This window comes from Diospyros lotus, chromosome 7 (genome assembly GCF_014633365.1).
Source record: "Diospyros lotus cultivar Yz01 chromosome 7, ASM1463336v1, whole genome shotgun sequence".
NCBI lineage: Eukaryota > Viridiplantae > Streptophyta > Magnoliopsida > Ericales > Ebenaceae > Diospyros > Diospyros lotus.
The window spans coordinates 902619-920399 of record NC_068344.1 but is presented as its reverse complement, the minus strand read 5'-3'; the positions used below and the strand labels follow the sequence as shown (position 1 = coordinate 920399).

At 35.9% G+C, this 17781-nt stretch overlaps 3 protein-coding genes and 1 non-coding gene across 6 annotated transcripts in view; 2 read left to right on the top strand and 2 right to left on the bottom strand.

Annotated features, from left to right (window-relative positions):
• Positions 1 to 2931: 2931 nt before the first annotated feature.
• Positions 2932 to 5065, bottom strand: LOC127805860 (probable carboxylesterase 15). The gene is made up of 3 exons (XM_052342672.1): positions 4242 to 5065; positions 3430 to 3538; positions 2932 to 3350 (listed from the first exon to the last, which is right to left on the bottom strand). Exons 1-3 carry the CDS (start codon positions 4931 to 4933, stop codon positions 3153 to 3155), a joined length of 999 nt encoding a protein of 332 aa, XP_052198632.1. The 5' UTR covers positions 4934 to 5065; the 3' UTR covers positions 2932 to 3152.
• Positions 5066 to 8345: 3280 nt separating this feature from the next.
• Positions 8346 to 8418, bottom strand: TRNAR-CCU (transfer RNA arginine (anticodon CCU)). The gene has a single exon. It is a non-coding gene; the product is annotated as a tRNA-Arg (tRNA).
• Positions 8419 to 8531: 113 nt separating this feature from the next.
• On the top strand, positions 8532 to 15681 carry LOC127806707 (uncharacterized). Of its 2 annotated transcripts, none has more exons than XM_052344165.1 (9): positions 8532 to 8667; positions 8799 to 8999; positions 9079 to 9166; positions 9529 to 9599; positions 10001 to 10049; positions 10132 to 10205; positions 10325 to 10437; positions 14721 to 14826; positions 15392 to 15681. In XM_052344165.1, exons 1-9 carry the CDS (start codon positions 8553 to 8555, stop codon positions 15484 to 15486), a joined length of 912 nt encoding a protein of 303 aa, XP_052200125.1. In that variant the 5' UTR covers positions 8532 to 8552; the 3' UTR covers positions 15487 to 15681. The 2 variants fall into 2 exon arrangements, with proteins under 2 accessions (XP_052200125.1, XP_052200126.1); XM_052344166.1 differs by having other exon boundaries at positions 10001 to 10050; positions 10142 to 10205.
• A 917-nt stretch (positions 15682 to 16598) lies between these two features.
• The window catches only part of LOC127806700 (ubiquitin C-terminal hydrolase 12-like), a 50082-nt gene continuing 48899 nt past the window's right edge, over positions 16599 to 17781 (top strand). The window contains exons 1-4 of one of the 2 annotated variants that reach the window (XM_052344155.1): positions 16599 to 16797; positions 17046 to 17127; positions 17317 to 17467; positions 17562 to 17719. In XM_052344155.1, the coding sequence (XP_052200115.1) occupies positions 16768 to 16797; positions 17046 to 17127; positions 17317 to 17467; positions 17562 to 17719 (421 nt within the window). In that variant the 5' untranslated portion in view covers positions 16599 to 16767. The remainder of the gene's footprint in view (positions 16798 to 17045; positions 17128 to 17316; positions 17468 to 17561; positions 17720 to 17781) is intronic. The other variant, XM_052344154.1, reaches the window with a different exon arrangement.

Below are 17781 nucleotides of genomic sequence, written 5' to 3'. Positions count from 1 at the left end.
GCCACTACAAATCCCATGCTTAAGCAATAATTAAGCAGGAGCTTAGGTGTAAGTTAATATAAGCATATATATATATATAATTGGATAAGGATGGGGGGGGATATTGGCATGCATGTGTGATGTGTGGAATGAATGATATTAGTTTAGAATTTCGGATCAGCCAAAGCCAAAGCCACCCACTAACTATTGTAGTGGAATCACAAGTTGCAGCAGCTGGTCCGCATTATTAATTATTTTTCATATATATTTTCAAAATGTTATTTAGATATTTAAAAGTCACATTTGATTGGGTACGATATTTCTACATTAATTACACATATAATATCATACATTTATATAAAAATATCACACTAAATATTAATTTGAAACGTTGAAATAATATTTTTGTGTATATTTATATACGTCGAATGATCAAATTCATATTTTTGCCATACAAATTTTTCAATGTTTTCATTATATTATTGTACTTGTATTTTCAAGTCAATTTAATATTTGTATTTGACTTTTTTATCATGTGGCAACAGTATTGTACCTGGGATTTTGGGGCTTTGAGGTAAAATATAAAAATGGGCCCCTTGAATCGACCACGAAGGTAAGTCGACGAGAGCGAGCCACCGGCAATAAGGTCAAGCGACGGAGGGCGAGTCGGCGAGGGTGCAAACTATGATGAAGCAATGGAGCGAGAGAGAAATAGTGAGTGACGGAGAGCAAGCCACTAGCCACGAGGGCGAGGCGAGCCGTCGAGGGCGAGCGACTAAGTAGAGCAGCGAAAATGGCGACTGAGCAACAAGAGGAAAGAGAGACAACGAGCGATGGAGCAGTAAGATTTGAAAGCGAGTGCGATGGTGACGAAAGGAGTGACGAAGCGAGAAATGTAAGGCAACAAATGAATCAACGAAAGTGAAAGGGAGAGAAGGACAGGGGCGAAACTCTGTAGAGGGGGATGGGGTGGGCGGTTAAGCTTGGACAATAAGCCCTTACAAAGAGGAGATTCTAATTTATGATCCCTTAAACAGTGAAATTTTCATGGACCCTAAGGCAACCGCCTCATGGGCCTTATGAAAGGTCTGGCCTTGTGTGGCAATCATATGAATTTTTTGTTGTTATGATTATACAATATATCTCGGTATTTTCAAGTTAATGTAACTTTTGTATTTCGGTATATAAAAAAAATTAAATTGACTAATTTCTTTTTATTTTTTTCATGTCAAAATATATGATTTAAATTAATTTAAAAAAAACAAATATAAGGGTATAATTGAAACAACAAAAAGTTTTGATTGTCACGCATAAAAAAATTAAAATACAGAAATTAAATTGATTCGAAAATATAAATTTAGAAATATAATTAAAACAATAAAAAAATATAATAATAAAAAAATATAATAATATATAAAAGACAAATAAAAAAAGGGATTTGACTCAAATTCAAATGAATTAGTGGTGATGGTGATGGGGCTCATATATGGATGGATAGCCCAACCACAAGTTGGAAAAGTGGATTACCCGTAATCAATCACTGGTTTAAGATAATGATTTCTTCCAAAAAGTTGACAAAAATGACAGCAGCTTAATTAATTAATTAATTAATTATGTGACTCTCATATATTGCTCATGCCCTCCCCTTATTAAGGATACTGTGGTGTGTGGACAGCAAGGCCACCACGCACGTACCTCCTCTCTTGCTTTCACCTCAATAGCTTAATTAATTAATTTTTTTGTCTCCCTTATTAATTGATTGATTAACTAATTAATTATTTATTATCCTTTTAAATAATTTCTTTAAATACTTAATTATTTTTAATATTTATAGTGATATTTTATATTTTGTATTTATATATATATATATATTAAAAAACATGTGAAAATTGAATGTGCAAGGAGGAGGGGTTGGATGGTGACAGATGCAGGCATTACATGGAAATAAAGGGGGTGATGGGGAAAGGGTACTGGACGGCTATGTGGAGTGGTCAGGGGTCACTGGTCACTGGTCAGTGGTCGCCGTTCCCAAAGGTCCCAGGATATGATAATGAATGCTTGAAATTCAGTGTAAGTCTCCATGATAATAATAAAATGATAAGGATGTGAGGGGGGAGGGAGGGAATAGGTGGTGGTGGGAACTGGGAAGGGGCTACGAAGCATTCATTCATTCATTCATCAAATTATAATTTGATTATTATTATTATTATTAGTATTATATTATTGTTAATTATGTCCATGTATTAATTATGTAGCATGCATGCATGATCATGAGCTTGAGAGCATGAGCATTGGTGCATGCACCACTACTAGGCCTCTACCCCCCACTATATGCAAAAAGGTGATCCCATTTTTTGAGGGTGACGTTTTATTTGTTTGCTACCTTGTCGTGTCTATTTAATTTTATCATATAGAGTTATGTGCTATCAACTTAATTATTAAGATTAAGATTATTATTGGAGTTGTAGTTTAGCGTTACATTATAACATCCGTGATCCGTAATAGTTTTATATATCTTAAATTCAAGTCACTAACTTTTAAATATAAGGGATAACATTTGTTGACTTTGAATGGTAATTATTAATATCTAATTTTTAAATTCTGTCTTAGAGAATCCAAACCCATCATTTATCTCTATCTGATCCAATAAAGTCTTTGTTAGACACTTTAAGCTAGATATATATAGCTAGCTTTATAAAGTGTCTTAATGCGTGCACATTCACACAATCAATTATGAGAGGAAGCTGCCATTTTCCTCCCCGGCGGCACCAAAAGCCACCACTTTTTCATTCTTTGAAATTGTAATTAAGTATCCCTCGTAATTAATGATCATCATCATTTAATTAAAAAGTGATTAATTATATATATATTCTTAAACCAGTCCTTATATAACTGCCATCCAAACAACCAACCGATTAGAGAATGATAATTAGTTATAGCAAAGATAAGATCTATGAAAACATGCATGAAATTACTAAACAAATAGGCCATTCGTTTAGTATACATTTAACATTATACATTCCAGTGGATAGCTAGCTAGCTAGTATACATTTTTGGGATCGAGGAACATTATTCTCACTTACAAAAGTAGTGTATATATATATATATATATATGGAATGGAAAGCAAACCACCAAATTAAACAGTACGTACGCACGTACGTAGTACTGAATACTAATTGGAGTTGGCAGCCATGAAATTTCGGAGGAGCTGCAGGACTGTGTTGGCCAATGGGGAGAAGGGTTCATTGGTGAAGAATCCATGTTGCTGCCCTTCCAGTTCCACGTAGTCCACCGTCTTCCCCAGCTTCTGTAACCTGGCTGCGTAGTCATGGACCCGGTCTTTCAACAGCTCGCTGCCTCCAACCATCACCTGTACGCAAATCGACACCCTATATATGATCTACCAACTAACTTAAATTCAAGAGATAATAAAGAAATTAGTTAATTACCAGAATTGGGTCGAACGCTAGCGGTTCCAGTTGCAGGCTAAGCGGCCCGAATGGGTTAGCGAATGGGTGGTCTGCAGTCTCCCCCACTGGTAGTGACAGCCTCCAAAACCTTGAATGAAATCAAAACATATAATTGATGTCAATAATTATAAGAATACTGGATGGTGATTTTGGGCCTACAAAATCTTGTAAAAGTGGATTTGATGATTTATATAATATGATTTAGTTACGAGGGAAACGCACAAATTAAGGCTTGTGTAGGCTATGCTGGGTACCTGTCACGCTCACGTACAAGCACAGGCACAGGAATAGGCACGCCTAATGGATTAAGAGTTGACTAGCTATAGATGCATCGATTATCTCTATACATATTTTATTTATAATCACCAGCAGGAGCTTGGGGGATTTTTTTTCTAATTAATTATTGAAGAAAAGGGTTGTGTTAATTTGTTTATGGGTGGTCTAAAATGCAAATGCAAGACCAATGGGAGTAGTAGCAGGTGTCGCTGTGCAAGTGTTTGATGAGGAGGAGCTAGCTAGCTAGCTAGATAGCTCCTCCATAAGTAGTGCATTCTCTCGTCAATCGCAGGTCGCAGCCAAAGCAACAGAGACAGACAAAACGTCGACTTGCCATCATCATCTTCACTATTTGCGGTGCTGGCTGGTTCGTACAGGTCGCACGCTGTATATATGTATATATATGACGACAAGGATGCATGCATGATCCTTAATTTGTGATTAAGAGATGATTAATTATGAATGGGTAATTAATTGGAATATTGTTATGTGGATAGCTAGCTAGGTGTAGGTACCTGTCGAGGATGTCCAGGTTCAAGAGTTGTTCGGGTGGACCCTCGGCCTCTGATCTTGTTCTCGCAGTCCCACCGAAGAACGGAGCCATTAACACATGGCCTCGAACACGCACCGGCCCCATATCTGTTGAGCCCGACCCGAGCTCCACCGCCATGTGGTGGGCGATGTTCCCGCCGGAGGAGTCTCCCACTATGAAAACCCGCTCAAAATCAACGCCGCCATTACGCAGCCACGGCTCATGAATCTCTCTCGTGGCGCCAGAGCCAGCGCTAGCTGCTTGAGCCTGGAGCCACTTGAAGGCGTTGAGAGAGTCGAGAATTGCGGCTGGTAGCCGGTGCTCCGGCGCCAGGCGGTAGTCGGGGGCTAGGACCAGGGCGTGGAGGCCGGAGGAGAGACGAAGGCAGCAGTTCTGGCAGTTGGGCCATGTACGGGAGCCGACGCAGAAGCCGCCGCCGTGGATGAAGAAGACGACGGGGAGGGGGAGCGGGGAGGAATTAACCGCCACAGCTGGCTTGTAGAGGCGGAGATAAAGGTTGTTGGGTTTGTCGTAGAGGCAGTCTTTCCAGACGACGGAGCCGTCGTCGTGGACAGGAATGTTGAAGGCTATGTCGTCGGAGCGGACGATGGAGCCGTCGTTGTACACTTGCAGGATGCCTTGGCAGTCCTCTACCACATGAGGAAGAGAACCCATAATAGCTGGTTCGCTCTCTCTCTCTCTCTCTGGTTCAATTAATTGATCGGAGGTGGCGAAACAAAGAAGCCGGAGGAGGGTATAAATAGGCGGCGAGGACAGGGGTGAGATAGAGAGAGAGGGAGGGGGGGGGAGACATATCTATGTATATAAGCTCAGGTGTGTGGGGCACATCACATTTAAAGTGAATTAATTACATTCTTAATAGCATAAATTTCATATAACTTTATTTAAAATTAAATTTAAATAAAATAAGACTACAAAACAAGAAAAATAAAAGGATCAGCAGTCGATATGTTCTGGCACCAAACACCAACAACGATTTTCTAAAGCTGATGCAAAGAGAGAGATATGAGAAGAAGAAGAAGATCGAAGATACCAATTCATTGGCCACCAAGCATTCGGGTTTGCTCTTTCTAGTTCTAAAATTTCATATCTAGAAAATGAATCCTTCCAAATTGATCTAGAACTCAAATCGTTTTAGATTTGTTTTCTTGATTCAAAATGACTAATCTAGATACTAAGTCATTTCAAATATAAAATGATTTAAAATGAACTTAAATTTTAATTATTTCTCCTTAAATCGGTGCAACAATAAATAACAATGAAAATTATGCAATAAATCAAAATTAATTAATTTAATTAATTAATATTTATGTCAAATATTAATGTGTCAAGTTGATTCATATTTATGTCAAATATTTATTAATTAATTAAATTATAATAAATCAAAATTAAATTTAAATTAAAAAAATAAATAAATATGATTGTCAGTTATTTTTAACTAATAAATAACATATCATCCTTGAGTCATCAACAATTAATTCTCTCAAACTGACATAAAAAAAGAGAGAAACATAAGAAAAAAAAAAATAATGCAGATGATCAAATCAATTTAAGTTCATTCTAGATCTTTGAATGATTTGAAAGAAATCCAAATCAATGGAATAAACCCTATTAATTCGTCATATTATTTGGAACGAACCCAAATAGAGTGAAATCCTTTTAATTTGGATGGAAGTGATGTGGGTGTAAAGAAATGAACACGAGTTTCTAGTGCCAATTTTAAATTATAGGAAGTGTTCTTAAAATAAGTTAAACTATATTGTGTATATATAGTTTACCCTTATCCTAAACTCAAATTAAGGGCAATAGTATGGGAGCCACGTGTGGTGACCGGGCTAAGTTGTGTTCAACCATTGACCCCAGAATTAAGTGCAATAGAACATAATATAATATATATATATATAAGTACTATAGTGTCCAAAGAGATTATGACAAAACAGTAGTCCAAGCTACGTAAAATGAATCTTATACATATAATTATAGTTTATTTTTTTATTTTTTAAGCTAATTTTAATTAATAATGACTCTTGATTGTAAAGTGGATCTTATTTATTATGACTTAAAGGTTATAGATTTGGGTAAAAAAAAATAAAAATTTGGTTGTTATGTATTTGTTTTTAAGCATATGTAAAGATGGTCAGTTTCGATCACCAATAAGACCATTTATAATCAAGTGCATTTTGTAGTTGTTCTCAACTCTAAATTTATCCAAAACTTGTTTGATTTGTAAAAATAAAACTCAATCTCCCCCAATATATCTTCTAACGATCAAGCCAATTTCAATACTAAAGGTGAAGCAAAGTAATAGTATGTAATCAATGACTTACTTTCCTTTTGAAATTTTCATACTATCGGGTAATAGAAATATCTTGATTGTATCACATGGACAATTAAATTTTGGCCCTTGGGTTGATTTAGACAAATAAAGATTTAAGTCTAGATCAAGACGGATTTAGGAATTTGGATCGAGTTTCTTACCTGAATTTAGAATGCTTGGATCAAATCTTGACTTAGATCTAGAATCTCTTGCATATATTTAACTTGCCCTAAATCTGAATATTTTAGGATACATGTTTCTTCTAAGAATACTTCTCCATCAATATGTATCAAGAATATTATTGGAAAATAAAAAAGATATTGAAGACATTTGAGATCGACTAACTAATTATTTAAGTATTATGATGATTAAGAGAATTTATAATTTTTATCTGTATAAAACTATAATAAGTGAATTTATATTATTGTTATGAAATGGTGAACGTATAATTACATCACTACTATAAAATGGTATAAGTTTTAAGGTACAAGAAGATAAGGTAGTACCAAATTTGAATTGAGCCACACAAATGAAACACAAACTCCCAATTGAAGAGAACAGTAGTGAAGGTTGTTGGCCACTCAATTGGAAGCGCCATCTAATATAAAGACATGGAAATAGTTTCAAGGTACTTCATCAACAATTCAAGATGAAAATACCAAAAAAAAAAAAGAGAACAGAATTATTTTTATCACAAGTTTAATTGATCTCGGCTTGTTTATGTGTACGACGATTAAGAGAGAAAAATTACACATAACTAGAAAAATTACACATAATTCTCCGTTGTTTTATAATTTATTGTTTTATAATTTTTGACTTTGTTTAATAGATTTGACAGATTCAACATTTCTATCTCGTGATGTGGAGATGCAATGTAACAAGGGCCTTATTTTGTGCAGAAGACAATGATAATGTAGACTATTATATATTCTTTTACTCGCTCATTGGTCATTGAATAATTATTATCATTTTTTTTGTTATAGTCAATTCAAATGTTGGTCGATGGTGTTCTATTAACATTGATCGCGAAGATTGGTGATTTTCCACAAAAAATTAGAAAACGCATAAACAAAAAAAGTAGAAATTGTTTCTCCCATATTCAAAGCGATATTTATTTATTAGAAATGATTATGCAAACATTGTGCTCAATTGTAATAAAACAAAAATATAATTTTATTTATAAAATTATTGCAATAATAATAATATTTTGAGAAAGAAAAGACCAAATTAGTCTCTCAATTTTTTGATTTTTGGACAGATTAGCTTTGAATTTTTTTGGCCTCAAATTCACCCTTAAACTTTTCAAAATAGTTTATTTTCCCCATAAAATTATTAGTTTTGATTCAATTTACCTCTCAAACTATAGTTTTTTTTTTTTTGTTGCACAAATGCACTTTTGAAATTGACCAAAGTCCAAAAATTTTATTTATCGATTTAGTTTTCTAAACAATAATATTTTAAAAAATCAAATTAATCCCTCAATTTTAATCAAATTAGTTATTCAAACTTTTTTGACTCAAATTTAGCCCTAAACTTTTCAAAATAGATCATTTTGTCCCTAAAATAATAGCTTTTGGTTCACTTTACCTCTCAAACTCTAGTTTTTGGCTCAAATTCACCCTTAAAATTGACCAAAATCCAAACGTTGAGGAGCTAAATTGAGCAAAATAAAAAATTTAAGAGCTTCCAAACATTTTTGTAGAAACTGTAAAAGGCAAAAAGATAGAGTAGCAATTAGCTAAAAAACAACGCGTCAGGTAGGGGTCGAACCTACGACTTTCTGCTTAGGAAACAGACGCTCTATCCACTGAGCTACAGACGCCTTTCTGCCCCTTTTTGCTAATTAACATTTACATAATCCTACGTAGTCGCGGATTTTCAAATCCAACCCCTCTGGAGCCTTCACATAAATTCAAAATCGAGAGTCACAGAGGAAGAGGAAAGAGCGATCTGGAAATGGATGATCCCGTAATCGGCGGATTATGCAAATCACTGGCTCTGTTCTGCAACCACCTCCAGAACAGCAGTGACGCTCTCAAGCAATCGGTGGAACGCCGCCCTATTCCTCTCGGTATAATCTCACGGGAATTTCACTTTGTTCCTTTCAGTATTCACTTCCCTTTGTTCTTCCATGGAGCAAGCTTATTTACTTTTCTTTTTCGACTTCTCTTTGTATTTTTCTTTCATCGTTTTATCTTTCAGATTCTGCTTCTTCGACCTTTGTGCAATGCCTGAACCGCCGGGTGGCGTCCACCACCACCGACCTCAATTTACTCGAGTCCATGTCTTTCGGGACAGTGTCGTTTGAGGAGCTGTTGGGTCACTGCAGCGAGCTCTACAAGAAGAACCAGGCTGATCTTACGGAGCTCGAGGACTGTTTCAGCAGGGTTGGCTTTGTATCCGGTACAGTCTGCCTCCTAAACCCTATGTTCAATTTGGTTTCGGCGTTGGTGTTTATTTTCTATTCCTTTTTGGTCTATAGAACCTGAAATGCATGAGGAAGATGAGACCTCTGAAGATCCATCTGCCCCAATTGAGTCAGAGTTGAAGACGGCTGGTGCAGACGCATTGTATCCTTTTCTTGCTTTAGTCACTGGCCCAAGAGAAAATCTAGGAAAAATGTAGAGAGTAAAATTATTTGAATGTCCTTAACATTTCTGTTTGCATGGTAGCAGGAAATTATTTGATGTTCTTTTTCAATTTTTCTTTAGCGCTGTAAAGAAAATTGACTCCAAGTGGAAGTTATTTTGAGAAGATCAATAAGCATTCTATCTATTTGTTTAGCCTAGATGTTCCCTTGTTCCTTGTAGGTGGTAGTTACTATGTTTTTATGAACGGCAAGAGATGTCTAGATTGGGTATTTGTTCTGGGCTAACCACAACATGGTTATATTGATGACATGCTGACTTTTGTTCTTCCTAAAGTTTGTTAGATTGGAGGACTCATTGAGCTTGAAGGATCTTGGACTTTCGGATGTCTGTCTTGCCACTATAGCATCTGAAGGTCAGGAACTGATGCCTTGCCTATTAATTTGAGAACATTTCTTTTTCAAACTGGATTTGGAATGTTAATGGAAATTGAAAGGTTGAGTTTCAGTTTACACATCATGTAGTGCAGGATTCTGTCATCATGAATGAACTGATACTAACCATTTTCCAAGTTATAATGAAAAATTGGACGCATTAATGCATCATTTTAAAACATCCTACCCCATCTATTACACTGGTAGCTAGTAATTTTTTTTGATGGCTTTGCTCAAACGGTGCATTTGCTTTTCCACTGAGGATGTCTAACTGAGCCTTCACCTCTTACTATTCGAATTCCGTAAGAGAATAATCCTGTCTTTGACATTTCTCCCTATTTAATACGTCTGTTTGTATTTGTGCTTCAATGTTCTTGGGCAGCTAATAGTGAGATTTATAACTCAGATGTATCTTTACCGGAGCCAATGAAGTAAGTTCTTAGATATATTCTTTAAATCTTTATTGGCTTCTCAGTTGTTTCATCTCATCTTGTTTTTGTTTCTAATATCTAGCCTCCATAAGAGAAAAGAAAATGAGATGAAGAAACAGTATGGACCTGGCTCACAGTTGTTTGAAGCAAATGGAGGTACAATCTGGTTGGGTATCAGTTGTTCAAGTTGGCTTAACTGCGCTATTTAACATGTCTGTTGCAAACCAGATGCCAGAATCTAATTGTAACTTGTTTGGTATTTGCCATTACACTAGGTGATGTGGAGGATGAGCAGAAATCTGTTGGAGCACCCCATTGTATAATAAATTTAACAATGGATGATTACGAAAGTCTTCCTTCATACATGAAAACCTTAGCAACATGGGAGGTAAGAAGTTTTCCTTTTTGTCTCCTGTGATATAGCTGTTCTCCACACAGCTTCCTCCTTTAATTCATATGGAAATTAATTAGCGTAATTTATATTAACATTCCAACTTGTGGGGCATTTGATGAGCTTAAGATGTGAGTGATCTATCCAAAATACTAGTCCGTTAAAAATGTCATTATGAAAGCTTGAATTTCAATAATGATGTGTTGTATGCTAAGAAGCATACATATGGACATTTGACGTGGATGCAGTCAGAATACTATGGACTGGCCAAAAAAATTGTTTGTGGAAATTTGTGGACATGACACATCAGGAAAAGAAATTTCTGTACTTCTATATGTGGCATTTGTTTCTTATTCAAAGATAAAGAAGAAAATGCAAGATGCTACCATTTAATTTAAATCATGCATTTCATAGCTTAAAACTCAACATATCAATAACCAATTGCAAATATTTGTTACGTTAATCTATAAATTAAAGTCATTGTGATGCAGTACGTGTCTAGAAGCGCTCTGTAAGTATTGTGTATGTACAAGTGTCCTACATGGATATGGCATCTTGTGAAAGTGTCAAAGGCAGTATTTCTGCTGGTTTATGTTCTGATACTGGGAACTCTAAGTCCATGACACGCTAGAATATGTCCACATTTGAATTATATCTTCTGTATTTTTGTAGGCCTTCTTAATCAGAGTTGCTACTTTCTTATATCTTGCGGATATCAAAATACTACATTTTGAGAACTATGATTTTGTACTAAATTGGAATTGGAAGACAGCTCAAGCATGCAGATTAGAGTTTGATCAGAGCTCTGGAAGAGTTCAAAGATTATTTAGAATGATGAACTTTAATATTGAATAACTTTTGGGATCTACAAAGATGCTAACACCCCCTGATTGTTGGTGGAAAATCGACCATCCACATACATTGAAAGTTTTTATGGAAAAGCACCCTTTGCCTTGTCCACCAAAGCTTATATGTGATAAATTTTATTTGGTAGCTAGTTTTAGAAATGAAAGGTACATTCCGAACCCCTTTGTGGGAAGGCAGAAGCTTCTTGGGGCATTGGTAGGAACCATCGAGAAGTTTCAATGTCAAAGATAGATGATCCATTCTCACTGCCACTTCTCACTGTTAGGTGCAAGTAATTCAAGTGGACATATGTTGTTGGTCGTACTGCTTTGTAAGTGAAAAAAGGTGTCAGTAATTTGATTGAGCATAGAATAGCTTTTTGAATACTTATAAAAAATGCAGTTCACAAAAGTTTGTCATAGAGAGTCAAATGCTTGGGGTGTCAAAGATTTAATTTTCCTGACTTCTATATGTAATTGAACAAGCAAGTAATGTTGAATTGCACTGATTATGATTTCTCAATCTTAAAATCTGGTTTAGTATGAAGATTCTGTAAAAGATTACCAACAAAGATTTCTACTACTTTTGGCTGAGAAATTATTCTTTGTTTACATTGTCTGCACATCGGATGTGTCTTAGTTCACAAAAGATTATGTAAGAATGTATTCTCTCCATGGACTTGTGGTGCTAGTTAAGTTGGGCCATTCTGACCCAAATATAGTGCTTATTTTAGGCCTCGACACTTTGGCAGGTTTGGAAGAATTCGAACTAGAACACGAGATTTGAATTTTTAACCATATAAGTTCTATAGGTTTTAGAGAACACTGCTTATTATAGAAATTGACATGAACTCAAAAAGAAAAAAGAAAAAAGAAAAAAGAAAAAAGAAAAAAGAAAAAAGAAAAAAGAAAAAAGAAAAAAGAAAAAAGAAAAAAGAAAAAGGAAAAGAAAAGCAATAACAATCTCTTAGTGCAGCTGATGTTAGCGGTGTGCAGCCAAACTGATGGTGCTTTTAAGGCTCCATTTATTTGGATGTAAAATATTTTTTATCTTATTTTTGGGTGTTTGGTATGCACGTGAATATAGTTTTCAAAAAAATTGTTTTCTGAAATCCAAGTGGCGCTAAACAAGTGCTTTGCAGAATTTGGTGTGAATTGTTTTATTTTTTTTTTATCTTGCTCCCAATAGTGCTTCATAATTGATTGTGTTGTTTGTGGACTGACTGCTACCTGATTTACTCTGCCTAAAATGACTTACAGAAAATGTTTTTGTGATGAAAATATTAATGAGTTTTAGGCTTTTAGCATTTGTTTAGGGCATCAAAGCTAGTCAAGGAATCCATAACAGAGTGAGAGATCTGTGAACGTTAGATTAGCAAGAATAAGATTTACTTGGTGAATCATTCATACAACATCCAATTCATTCTAGAAATTAACTTCCTCTTTATTATTAAGAAGAAAATCATTTTAGAACAGCAATATATTACATTTAACCAAAAGTTGAAGTCTAAGTCTAAACTGGAGGCACTATGGGTAAAGATGGCTGGCAGGTAAAATATCAAGATGCATTCTGACATCGGTAATATGTTGATTGATAAATTACTGTCTTAAGATCCCAAGATTAAACGTCAACCAACAATTCTGAGTAAAAATCCATGGAAAAGAAGAAATGGTCACAGTGACTTTGGTGGAGGAGGTAGGCAGGAGGGAAGGTTTATACCAGCAGCAGGAATGGTGAAAGTTTTGGCAATGGAGCAGTAAGGGAATTCATAAGGATTGGTTCACTACCATTCAACAAAGAACCCAAACTGATCTACCATAGATAGATTGCCACCCAAAACTAAAGTGTCCTGCCTAAAGAAAAACCAAGGTTCAGTTCTGAACAGTTTGAGAGTTTTTCAAATGAAATAATAGTTCAGGTACTGAAATGGATCTGGGGGAAAAACTAGCAGAAGACATGCCACTTGAAGAATGTTAGTGAAAAAAACTAAAGCAAAACTAACACTTCTACACAAGAGGCAGGAAGATTTGGTTCCGTGATTCACTAATGTAAACAAAAGTATATGAGACCATAGCTAATTAAGGGCACTCATACAAGAAAAACTTTTTGTTGGTAGTGTGGGACAACAACCCACATTGCACACACGGTTACTAAGTCAGCTGCTAAATGCAAATTCAATCTATCATCACACAGTGAAAACACATAAAAATGAACTGTGACTTAGGCTCCCTCTGTTTGGATGCATTTTTAGTGTTTGGTTGATGTCTTGCGGGGAAGTTTTTGAGAGACCTTGCCAGGTCACCCAGACATTTCTTTCGTGAGTAGTCTGCGAGGAGGGTCTCCTTGAGACCCTTCTCCTAAGAGGGTCACCTTTGTGGCTCTCTCCTTTATTTTGTCCATTATGCTTTACATTTAGGTTTTGGGCTTGTCTTTTTGTGAGCTTTGTGATTGGGCCGATGCGTATTCATTGGGTGGATCCCTTTGCCCAAAGTCTTTTTCCCTTAAGGTCTGCCTTTGGGCTTTCCTTAGCATTTCCCTTTGGGTCTCCCATTGGGTCTAATTTACTGCACCGTGGTCCATATAAACATCAGTTCTCAAAGGAGTCTTATGGAAGGTTTTAGAGAAGAAAGGAGTCTGAATTTCTTATATACATGCTATGAGAAAATGCATCATGAACAAAGACAGATATTAGAATTTATGGAGGTGATATTGAGACTTTTTCAGTTACAATTGAATTACATCAAGGTTGTACACAGAGCTATTTCTTTGTTCTAGTAATGAATGAACTCACTAAATACATTCACAAAGAGGTGCTTTGGTATATGCTATTTTTAGATGACATTGTATTTGTGATTGAGAGAAAAGGATTCGTGAGTACCGAGGTTGAGCTGTGGAGGGAGATTTTAGAATTCAAAATTTGCAAGTTGAGTAGCTCAGAAATCAAATATATTGAATATAAATTTAGTAAAAATAGAAGTGTGGATGTTCTTCTGGTGAGATTTGAAGATTAAGTCATTCCAAGAAAAGATTAGTCTAGATATAATTGGTGATTTATAATTGATATGGTTGATCCCACTTAGTGGGGTTAAGGCATGATATGTTTGTAAAATGTTGTACTGGTTTGATAATTTGGCTTGTGGCTTTTATCACATGCTTTTCTTTTCAGTTTCCAGCTCTTCTTATCAAAGTTTAGTGTGCTTAATCCCTTTGTCTTTTTGTTTTGATCTTAGAAGAATTTAGGAAAGAAAATGCTAGATCAATAACTTTTGAGCATTCTAGTTTTGATGCTCTCCTGCATAGATCATTTTCTGTTTGTTATTTTTTTTTTTATTTTATCACTAGCAACCCTGCCATCACATGTTTATTGGATAGACTTTGGGACTATGGACATTTTCTTGGTAGATTTGTGTAGCTTTTCCGGTGTCATTTTGCAGGATCTGCTTGCAGCTGTTGAGAAGATGAACTCAATCCTCAGTCAAAAGGGACAAGAAGAGGGAGGCAGCCTCTTCCACCAAGATGAACTTGCTTCATTAGGACTAGGTTTGCATCTTCACCAAATTCCTATAGCATTAATTTAATTGTCCATTTCTATTAGAAAATGCATTGCCAGCAATTTTTTTGTGGCTTTTCCTCCTTTAAAAAAGTGAATCGCTTTAGATACCATGCTTGCATTCCAATTGTTGCTCTTAGCAGCTGATCATTGAAGCTGCTGCTCTTGTTTCTTAGCAATGCAATTAAAAAAAATAAAAATAAAAATTTGAGTTGGGTTGGGGCCATGCATTAGTATCAGAGGTACCTTATTGTCAGTCAAGAGCAATTTAGGTGGCTTTCATTCACAGTGGTGAGGTACAGTCCCAGCAAAGATAACTCCATCTATATTGGCGTCCTACAATAAGGATACAACGCCAACGCCAATTAGGTCTATCTTGGTCAATTGGCAGAATACGTGGTTTGTCAATATCAATTGATCAACGAGCATGTAAAACATTAGATATTATGTTGCTTAAAGCCGGTCTTGCATGAAATAAATTGTGCTAAAAGAAGAATAAATGGTTGGTGCAAATCAGTGAGATCTAATAGGCTGTGCTGCAATTTTATGTTGCAGGGTCCAAGGGGAGATCTTATGTGCTGCTGCTGTTACGCTTGAATCGTTTAGTTGTTGAGACCGTTGATGGGTTAATTTTTTATAGGGTGCTTTAGATTAAAGACAAAAATGCAATTGGCCATAAGATGCATCTTGTGTAGAGGGATCAATTAAGGCTGTTTTATTGTCTTACTGAGTAGAACAAGCTCGTGCTGATTAACTCAATCTGCAAGCCCATACAAAGCCTGTTCTCATCTTTATTATTATGTTTATAATATAATGGGATACCCGCACTCCAACCAGCTGGTTTACTATTTTTGATGATTGTTTATTTGCGTGTTTGATGTTCTTTTTTGGGTTAATCATTATAGTAAATTTAAGATTTAGAATTTGGGATTTAATCTTTATTATTATAAATTTGACATTTTATTTCATTTAATAAATTTGCAGTCTTTATTAGGTAAGGGGAATTATTCATGAATATAGTGAAATAACTCGTGTTTGATATAACAAATAATGAAGCAGTTATTTTATTATTTTTTATGTTTACTATATTATAACTTAAATAGAGTTGAATGAAAATAAGTTTATGTTTGTGGTTAAACTCCTCCACTTTTTATTTATTTTTGGGTCTTAACCTCCACTTTTAGAAAAAAAATTAAACAGAGTGTAAAGATGAATTATGCACCAAAAGATTAAAGATTAATGTTACATTAAACAAATTACTATAAAATAATTTAAATTAATAAATAATATTTGACCATTTAATATATGAGTTGTCTATACATGCGTCATATCTAAATATTTTATCCATTTAAAATTTTAAATCTTATTAAGGCACTAAAATATGGCATTTGCTTCATTTTTTTCTTTTTTTATATATTAATTAACTAAGAAAAGAAAAACCATTTTTAAGTAGAGTGGCGTGATTTGCATCAGGGGTGCAGGTCCAAGAAGAGTCTCATGGACCGCCGCTCCGTTTCATCAATAATGTACCGGATACCGACGTCGGTGAGTCGGGTCGGGCCCCGCGTAAGTGCAGAGAGCCGTGGAGGCGAAGGATAGTAAACGCCTATCAGCCGCCACGTCACGTCACGTGTTCACTTACGTGCTTTCCTTCCTTCATTGCTTGCACTTGGACGCTGACGTGTCTCTCCGTAACAGGCCATTCCTTTCACCGGCATAGCTCTCTCACTTCTTGCCACCGCTTGCCCTCGCCTTCCTCCGAAATTCCGATTATATCCCCATCGAAACACAACACAAACTTCTCCTTGTCGAGGCCCCCGGTACTGTGGTCGACACCACTGCGCTCTCTCTCTCTCTCCATCCATCCATCCATCCATCTGCCTCCAACCTGTCCTTCCATTGGCCGATCGACGAGCCAAATCCAGCCGGCGATGACTATGATGAATCCTCCGCCGTTGGATGTTCGTCTCCGGCTCCCTCTCTATCAAGATATTCTGAATTTTGATTTTTTTTTTATTTTGTTTTGTTTTAATGTTGTGATGGATATGTGATCGTCCTTCGTGTTGATTCTCTTGGAGATGTTTTGACTTAACCATAGTTTTGGATTTCGAGGTCTTAAATGTTGTGAATTTAGATAGGGTTTTGGGTTGAGTTTTAGGTTTAGGGTTTGTTGGATTATGCATCTCATACTGGGCATGTACTGTTGTAGCAAGAGGACGAGGAGATGCTCGTGCCAAATACGGAACTTGTTCAAGGTCCTCAACCTTTGGAGGGTTCTCAGCCCATGGAGAGTATGCTTCGAACCACTCTACAAGTGTATCTTTGATGTTCCTGAGTTTGCATCTGAGCTCATGCTCTTGAATTGGTCTTATTCCTTGCGATTACAGTGAAATTGGTCTCACGTTGGGATTTTAGTTTGTCAGTGGGTTTTTTAGTGATTTTCTGATTTGGTTTTGCCATGCTCGTTTATGATTTGTTAGTAATAGCGCAACCGGAAACTGCTAATACCTTGGAGAACCAACCAAATGATGAGCCTCAAACATCCAGGTTTACATGGACAATTGAGAATTTTTCCAGGTTGAACACCAGGAAGCACTATTCAGAGGTTTTTATAGTTGGAGGTTATAAATGGTAGATGTCTTTCGCTCGATTTGAATTTCCTATGCAATCCTAACAACACACTCCAAATAAGTTTCAGATGATTGATTGGTATTGGTTTTGACAGGCGGGTGCTTATTTTTCCTAAGGGAAACAATGTTGACTACTTGTCAATGTATTTGGACGTGGCGGATTCTGCTACTTTGCCATATGGGTGGAGTAGATATGCTCAGTTCAGCTTGTCTGTGGTTAATCACGTTCATACCAAGCTTACAATACGAAAAGGTAGATTCTCTTTTGATTTGTCTCCTCTTTTATGTCATTAGCATACCATTTTTGACTTCATT